The sequence below is a fragment of the Nicotiana tomentosiformis genome, chromosome 10 (assembly GCF_000390325.3).
Source record: "Nicotiana tomentosiformis chromosome 10, ASM39032v3, whole genome shotgun sequence".
NCBI classification, from domain to species: domain Eukaryota; kingdom Viridiplantae; phylum Streptophyta; class Magnoliopsida; order Solanales; family Solanaceae; genus Nicotiana; species Nicotiana tomentosiformis.
Window position 1 is genome coordinate 4,767,406 of NC_090821.1, and position 9,362 is coordinate 4,776,767.

General features: G+C 42.1%; 1 protein-coding gene across 1 annotated transcript; it reads left to right on the forward strand.

The window, feature by feature from the left end:
• The first annotated feature begins 6,878 nt into the window (after window positions 1–6,878).
• On the forward strand, window positions 6,879–8,575 carry LOC138899678 (uncharacterized). The gene is made up of 4 exons (XM_070186359.1): window positions 6,879–7,423; window positions 7,484–7,672; window positions 7,852–8,145; window positions 8,326–8,575. The coding sequence occupies exons 1-4, from the start codon at window positions 6,879–6,881 to the stop codon at window positions 8,573–8,575; spliced, it is 1,278 nt and encodes a 425-aa protein (XP_070042460.1).
• The last annotated feature ends 787 nt before the right edge of the window (window positions 8,576–9,362 follow it).

Below are 9,362 nucleotides of genomic sequence, written 5' to 3' on the forward strand. Positions count from 1 at the left end.
AGCACACTGGCTTAAGTAAGGGGTAAAAGAAAGGTTGTAACTTGAAGAACGAAGGTAAGAATATTGAGGGATGAAAGAAGACTGTAATATCTTAAAGGATCGAAGGTAGAAGCTTGGTCCAAAGTAAATAATGAACGAAGGAAGGGGTATTTATAGAGGCCTGGTGCCATTTCACATTCAAGCGCGACCTGCCGACAACTGACACGCGTTAGGGGTCATTGTGATGCGAGTGACGGGTCGCTTCGGTTTCTTTGTCGTTTTGTGTCGCAGCATGTTGAAGAAGAGATCGAAGAACTCATGTCATTCCTCGTCATTTCCATAAAACTAGCTCTCCGAGAAACAAGGGGACTATCTGTATACGGGTGAAACCGGACCCATAAGTCGGCCTGGTTCTCGATAAAATAAATCGAGTAAGGAACACGATGACAAGGAACCAGAATCAAGGTAAGAGACTCATCGAGTCAGGTACCGGGGGCACGATGCCCGCCCTCGAGTACATCGAGGCTATGACCCCAGGATCGGTCCAAATCCCAAAAGATTTCGAAGAGCATTATTGGGAAATCGAACATGATTAACGAAAGGCCGTAATATCTGTGACCATCCGGGTATCACGGCGCAGATATCGTCACGTACCGACGGGAATCCAGTAATTAGTCAAACGAGAGAATTTTTACCTTTTATAGAATTGTACCTAGAGTAGGATTTCCCTACTATATAAAGGGAGGGGGTCTGATTATTCATTGAACACGTTGTAACACGCATCCGAAAGCAATATACTATTATTTTCACGGTCATTCATAACTCTTATGTCTCGTTCATCAGTGTTGGCCATTGTGAGTCCGGATCGAGGGTGGATATTTCATCAAGGCTGAAATTATCCTCCTCACGTGGTTTGAATTTACTATATCTTTATTTGTTTAATCTAACGCAATTTATCGTTTGTATCGAATTAATCCACGTATCCTTAAAACCACTTACAAATTTAATTATTATCTGATTTTGAGGGTAAACAAAACTGTTAAGGTATAGTTATTTAAATATTAATGAGGCAACTATTCAAAAATAAAAAATAAAGAGGGAAAAGAAATGTAGGAAAAAGGAGATAAAAGATAAAAGCAAATCGTGGCCAATGAGACATGCCACGTCACTTGCCAATGTCCCTCAATTATAAATATATATAGATATTTGAGTTTAAGTTACTAAAATTTTCGAAAGTTTCTCAATATTTAAAAAGAAGATATGTGAAATAATAGAAAGAAAAAGGAAAAAAAAAACAAATAAATATTCGCCCATATGCGGTAAACATAAAACTTGGCCATTCTTCTTTTCTTTACTTCCCCCCCCCCCCCCCCCCCCTTCCTTATTTATTTTTTAAATATTCCCTCTTTAATAATATCTTATAGCATTATATTAAAAAAAAATATTTATGGGGGGAGATGTTGTTTTGGTTTAATAGAAATTTTCCATAGATGATAAATTAAAAGTTAATACCAAATCCTTATTGATATCAATATATGCATGTATACGTACTTTCAAGAACGAATACATAGACGTTATTGTCGCAATTACAAATAGGGGATACATGGACGTTACACACCATGAACTCTCTCTCTCATATTTTCTTTAATCACTCAAAAGACTAAAAGTTGTTTACACATTTTTATGTTGGAAATCAAATGATCATGTCCATTTAATATTTATATGAGCAGTCTAAGCACAAATAGTTAAACAATCGTAGCAATATATGAAATTTCAGTGCACTTATTTCAATTTATATATTATAAAATTAAATTATAAAAAGTAAATTACTTTTTAACGAAGAAAGACCAAACTTAATGAGGGTGGAAGGACTTTGTCCGAGCCTCATCAAATACTATTGCTAAAGCAAAAATAATTATGAAATTCAAATGCAATAAATAGATGGCTAAATAGTATGGTGATGGACACATGATTAAATAAAAAGACATATGTATCTCTCCCACTTGCAATTGTAATGGCATTATAAAGGAACTGTAATTTTTTAATTGGTCCTAAAGTCTAAAAGTGTATGGATCTCCATAAAATATTTTTTATGATTGGCAATGTCAAGAACAAATAATTTGAATAAGAAAGGTCATCATTTAACTCTACTTGCAACTATAATCTCATCTAGAATATCTTCGAGACTATATGAATTAAGCTTGGGCTCAGAGTAAATTATGGAGCAAAAGAGCATGTAGAAAGAATTCTAATTAGGTGGCAACCTAAAAGTCAAAGCACTAAAAAGGAAAGAGAACACTTAGTCTTTGTGCTCATACATCTTTATTTCACCCCTAAACTTCTTGTATAGATCAATCAAATCTTTTCTCTCTGTAACGTTCCGACCGGTCGTTTTAAGTATTTCAGTCCCGTTCCCGTATTTACTGCTCAATTTATACTTTACGGTTGTTTTATGACTTAATGGATTAGTTGGTTCGGGTACGGAAGGATTTCGGAGTGGATTGAGACACTTAGTCTCATAATTGAAAGCTTAAGTTGGAAAAGTTGACCGGATGTTGACTTATGTGTAAACGACCCCGGATTTGAATTTTTATGATTCCTTTAGCTCCGTTAGGTAATTTTAGACTTAGGAGCATGTCTGAATTGTGATTTGGAGGTATGTAGTGGAATTAGGCTTGAAATGGTGAAAGTTGAATTTTTGAAAAGTTTTACTTGGGAGTTGACTTTTTGATATTGGGGTCGGAATCCAATTATGGAAATTGAAATAGGTCCGTTATGTCATTTATGACTTATGTGCAATATTGGAGGTCAATCGGACGTGATTTGATAGGTTTCGGTATTGAATGTAGAAGTTGGAATTTCTTACTTTCATTAAGCTTGAATTGATGTATGATTCGTGGTTCTAGCGTTGTTTGATATGATTTGAAGTTTCGACTAAGTTCGTATGATATTTTAGGACTTGTTGGTATGATTTGACTGGTCCTGAGGGGCTTGGGTGTATTTTTGGATCATTGGTTGAGAGACTAGTAAAGTTAAGAAATTTAGGAGTTTGACCATGGTCAATATCTGGTCAAGACGACCTCTTTTCAGTGTTTTGAGTGCGCGAGCAGGTCCGTAGCATGTTTTATCATTGAAACGCATATATGGTTTGTGTCCGGGAGGTTCCGGATGAGTTTCACGGTGGTTTCGAATCATTTCGGAAAAGTTTGAGTTTGCTGATTTGTGGCGAGGTACTGTTCATCGCAATTGCGAACACTGTTCATTGGAGATTACTGTTCACTTGCAATTGTGAACAATTTGTCGCAATTGCGATGATTTTGGATTGTAACGACCCAGCCGGTTATTTCGAGAGTTGTAGCCCCGTTCGCCCATTTAATGCTCCATTTGTGCTTTATAACTGTTATATGACTTATCAGGTTAGTTGGTTCAGGTCCGGAAAGAATTCAATATGAAATGAGATACTCAGTCTCTTAAATGGAAAGCTTAAGTTGACAAAAAAGTCGACCAGATGTTGATCTATGTGTAAACGACCTCAGATTCGAATTCTGATGATTTGAGTAGCTCCGTATGGCGATTTTGGACTTAGGAATATATTCGGAAAATTATTTGGAGGTTCGTAGTGGGATTTGGCTTGAAATGGTGAAAGTTGAATTTTTGGGAAGTATGACCGGGAGGTTGGTTTTTTGATATCGGTGTCGGATTCTGATTCCGAAAGTTGCAGTAGGTTTGTGGGGTCTCTTATGACTTTGGTGCAAAATTTGAGGTCAATCGAACGTGATTTGGTAGTTTTCGGTGTCATTTGTAGAATTTGGAAATTTTGAAGTTCATTAGGCTTGAATCCATGTGTAATTCGTATTTTCGATGTTGTTGGAGGTGATTTGAAGATTCGACTAAGTTCATATAATGTTATAAGACTTGTTGGTGTGTTTGGTTGATGTCCCGGGGGCTCGGGTTGATATCAGGTGGTTAACGGGCCAAGGTTCAAAGTTGAAGAATTTTTGAAGGTTTGCAACTGCTGGTGTAATTGCATCTGCGGATTGGGGACCGCAGATGCGTGCCCGCAGAAGCGAGAAAATGGAACGCAGAAGCGGGTAGGGAGGCCTTGGGCAGAGGCCGCAGATGCGGCCATTCGCGCGTAGAAGCGACTCGTGCAGAAGCGCACACAGGCGCGCAGATGCGGGCAAAGGTGCAGATGCGTGGGTTTTTTCGCACATGCGGTTGGCGCAGAAGCGGGCAAGGGGTGCACCTGCGAGACCGTAGAAGCGGCTAAGTTACCGTAGGTGAGGAAGGCTTGGGCAGAGTCTTTAAATGCGAGACTTCGCGATTTTGGCTTCATTTCATCATTTTGAGCTCGGATTTTGGAGATTTTGGGAGGGCTTTTCAAGTGAAATTCTTGAGGTAAGTTCCTTGTCTTCATTTTTCTTCAATAATTATGTTTCTCCACTGATTTCCCACCTAGATGGTGTGTTTTTTAGGTGTAAATTGGGGATTTGAGGCTAGGAATTTGGAGAATTGGTTTTGAGGATTTGAATGACCAATTGGTGTCGGATTTTGATGAATTTGGTATGGTTAGACTCGTGAGTGAATGAGCTTTCGAATTTTGTGACTTTTATCAGATTTCGATACGTGGGCCCGGGGCCGGGTTTGGGCCGATTTTGAATTTTGACTATAATTTCGTATTTTTCTTGTTGAATAAATTCTTTAGCCTATATTGATTGTATTGTACTGCTTGTGGCTAGATTCGACACGTTTGGAGAAGGATTTGAGAGGCAAAGGCATTTTGGAGTAGAATTTAGCCCGGATTGAGGTAAGTAACACTTTCAAACTTGGTTCTGAGGGTTCAAAACCCCAAATTATGTGTTATGTGATTGGAATTGAGGTGACGCACGTGCCAAGTGACGGGCGTGAGGGCGTGCACCATGAGAATTGTGACCCGGTTGACTCCATGGCACCGTATAGTGGTTATATCTTGTTGATATGCTTGTTTTCATCATGTGATAAAGTAATTGAACTGTCACTCATGCTAGATATCATGTTTAAGCTTTATGCTGGTACTGTTGGGACCCATAGTGGTCGTTTCTTGCTGTTGTCTTACTGATTCATTGATATTTCGTACTCAGTCATATTCATTCATTTCATATCTCAGCTCAGTCTCTGTTATTATTTATTGATGCATTATATCATTGTTTTTGGGCTAGTATCATGATATTTTGAGCCAGTGAGAGAGAGAGACTAGAGAGATTGATGAGTGAGTGAGGCTGAGTGCATGATTATGAGTGACATTTATGGGATCGGGCTGCACGCCGCAGTGGTTATACTGATTTATGATAGTGCTTGGGCTGAAGGAGCCCCTCTGGAGTCTGCACATACCCCTAGTGAGCGCGATTGATATTATTGAGGGATGGATCTTCCTTAGACATAGATCTTGTCCGAAGTATTGTATACCTGAATATGGATCTTCTCCAAGGGCTGGAATTTACCCACTCGGTACTGGGTGACTGATGGTCAGTGATGTATAGATTCCGGGATGGATCCTTTATGGGCCGTTTGGGCCATATACAGTACCAAGTGATTGAGCATTTGAGAGTGTGAGCACATGAGGCTGTCAGCATGGTGCATCACATATAACACGTGCATTGGCATGGTAGAGGTAGAGGAGTTATACTTTTCATATCATTCAGATTGATCCATTTTACTGTTTTAAGATATCTATTGAACTTGAAAACATGTCTATATTTCTGCATTGTTAATTTCTGCATTGAATTGTGTCGATTGAGTGATTCACTACTTTCAGTCCATAGTTATGTCTTGTTACTTACTGAGTTGGTTGTACTCACATTACACCCTGCACGTGCAGATCCAGGTACTTCTGGTTACGGCGACTGCTGATTGAGAAGACAGGATCTCGTTGACTATTGAGGTAGCTGCATGGCATTCGCAGGCCTTGACTCTCATTCATTATCTTTATCTGTACTTCAATTTTTACTCCTTAGATATTGTAGTAGACTATATTCTGATATAGATGCTCATGTACTCGGTGACACCCCGATTTTGGGATAAATTGTATTGTGTTGCGGGTTTATTTCGGTTCCAAAAGGGTTTTCTTAAATATTAATTGCTTCTGCCTATATTTTTCAAGCTTTTACTGTGTTGAGATAGTTGAGTAGTGACTTGCCTAGTTACACGATAGGCGCCATCATGACGGTTGGTTTTTGGATCGTGACAAGTTGGTATCAGAGCCTAGGTTACATAGGTCTCACGAGTCATGAGCAGGTTTAGTAGAGTCTTGCAGATCGGTACAAAGACGTCTATACTTATCTTCGAGAGGTTGCCGAACCCTTAGAAAAAATTTCACTTTCTTGTATTCTGTCGTGCAAATTTGTTTATTCCAGAAACTATATTTCTGTTATTCTATTCTCTCACATATGGTGAGGACACATACTACTGGGCAGGATGGACAGCCACCAGTACCACCAGCTAGGGCCGCAAGAGGCCGAGGTAGCGGTAGAGGTACAACTAGGGCAGCACCTGTAGACCCACAAGTTGCTCCAGCACAGGCACCAGCTGTGCCCATTATGATTCCAGGCCTTCAGGAGACTTTGGCCCAGATATTGACAATTTGCACTGGCCTTGCTCAGGTGGTTTCGGCTCAGGCCGCACCAGCCACTTCTCAGGCCGGGGGGAGGGGTACTCATACCCCTGTTACCCGTATCCCGGATCAGGTAGTGCAGGGACTTCAGATACCGGGGGAATTACTATCCCAGCCGGCTGCAGCTGCTCAGGCCTTGGTAGTCCCTGTTATGGCAGACGATGAGCAGAGGAGGCTTGAGAGATTTGGGAGGCTTTGACCTCCATCATTTAGTGGTGCTTAGTCATAGGATGCTCAGGGTTTTCTTGATATGCGTGAGCGGATGTTTCGAACAACGGGTATTCTAGAGACTAGTGGGGTCTCGTTCACTACTTTTCAGTTTTCTAGGGCTGCCTTCAGATGGTGGGAGGCTTATGAGAGGCGCAGGCCGATCGATGCAGCACCACTTACATGGCCGGAGTTCTCCATTTTCTTCTTGGAGAAGTTCGTGCCGCAGTCTCATAGAGAAGAGTTGCATAGACAGTTTGAGCGGCTTCGTCAAGATGGCATGTCTGTGACACAGTACGAGATGAGGTTTTGTGAGTTGGCTCGTCACGTAGTTTGGCTAGTTCACACTGATAGGGAGAGGATTCAGAGGTTCGTCGATGGCCTCACATATCAGTTGCGGTTGCTTATGACTAGGGAGAGGGTATCTGGTGCTACTTTTGATGAGGTTACTGACATTGCTTGGCAGATAGATATAGTCCGCAGTCAGGAGCGGGGTAAGAGGGAGGCCAAGAGGCCTCGTGGATCAGGTGATTTCAGCAGTGTTCCTTCAGGGGGTCAGTTTTACCGCGACAGGGGTCGACCTTACAGGCACGCTCAAACGGGTCGTCTAGTTCACCATGGTGCATAATCCATCCATGGTTCATATAGTTATCATCAGGGCCAGTCATATCTCAGTGACCTACCAGCTCAGAGTTCATCCCATGCACCTTTAGTTCAGGGCTCATCGGCACCGGGTTCTTCTAGCAGGTATTCTGGTGCTCGGAGCTCTCTCCAGTCCCCACCGCCATTTGTAGGGAGGGGTTATTTCGAGTGTGAAGATATGGGTCATATCAAGAGGTATTGTCCCTGCCTTACGGGAGGTCCAACTCAGCAGAGGAGTCAGCCTACGACTTCGGCTCCCGTTACTTCATCACCCGCTCAGCCAGCTCAGGGTGGAGCTGAGACAGTTAGGAGTCTCCCTAGAGGGGGAGGCCGATCAACGGCGGTCAGGCTCGATTCTATGCTATTCCTGCCAGACCAGATGCTGTTGCTTCAGACGCAGTGATCACAGGTATTGTCTCAGTTTTCCACAGAAAGGCCTCTATACTATTTGACCCTAGTTCCAGTTATTCATATGTATCATCGTACTTCGCTCATCATTTGGATATTCCCCGTGAGTCCTTAGATTCATCTGTTCATGTCTCTATGCTGGTGGGCGATACTATTATTGTGGAACGTGTATATCGATTGTGTATAGTGACCATTGGGAGTCTGGATACTAGAGTTGATCTTAGCATGGTTGATTTTGACGTGATCTTGGGTATGGATTGGTTGTCTCCATGTCATGCTGTTGTAGATTGTCACGCTAAGACTATGATGTTGGCAATGCCGGGATTGCCGAGGATTGAGTGGAGAGGTTCTCCATACTATGTTCCCAGTAGAGTGATTTCATATTTGAAGGCCTATCGGATGGTTGGGAAGGGTTGTTTATCTTATTTGGCCTTTGTAAGGGATGTTAGTGTCGATACTCCTACTATCGATTCTGTTCCGGTGGTGCAGGAATTTACAGATGTGTTTCCTACAGACTTTCCAGGCATGCCACCCGACAGGGATATTGACTTCGGTATTGACTTGGTGCCGGGCACTCAACCCATTTCTATTCCACCATATCGCATGGCACCAGCTGATTTGATGGAATTGAAGGAGCAGCTTCAGGAACTCCTTAATAAGGGGTTTATTAGGCCTAGTGTGTCATCTTAGGGTGCACCGATGTTGTTTGTGAAGAAGAAGGACAGTACCATGAGAATGTGCATTGATTATAGGCAGTTGAACAAAGTTACAATCAAGAACAAGTATCCTTTTCCACATATTGATGATCTGTTTGACCAGCTTCAGGGAGCGAGGGTGTTCTCCAAGATTGATTTGAGGTCTGGGTATCACAAGTTAAAGATTCGGGACTCAGATATTCTAAAGACAATATTTAGGACCCGTTATGGTCATTATGAGTTCCTTGTGATGTCTTTCGGGCTGACCAATGCCCTAACAACGTTCATGCATTTGATGAACAATGTGTTTCAGCCTTATCTTGACTCATTTGTCATAGTGTTCATTGATGACTTCTTGGTGTACTCTCGTAGTCAGGAGGAGCATGCCCAGCATCTGCGGATTGTGTTGCAGCGGTTGAGGGAGGAGAAATTTTATGCCAAGTTCTCTAAGTGTGAGTTTTGGCTCAGTTCAGTGGCATTCTTAGGACACGTGGTGTCCAGTGAGGATATTCAGGTGGATCCGAAGAAGATAGAGGCGGTTCAGAGTTGGCCCAGAGTGTCCTCAGCTATGGAGATTTAGAGCTTTCTCGGCTTGGCCGATTATTATCATCGCTTCGTGGAGGGCTTCTCGTCTATTGTGTCTCCCTTGATCAAATTGACCCAAAAGGGTGCTCCCTTCAGGTGGTCGGATGAGTGTGAGGAGAGCTTTCAGAAGCTCAAGACTCCCTTGACCACATCTCCAGTTCTAGTTTTGTCGTCAACTTCAGGCTCTTATACAGTGT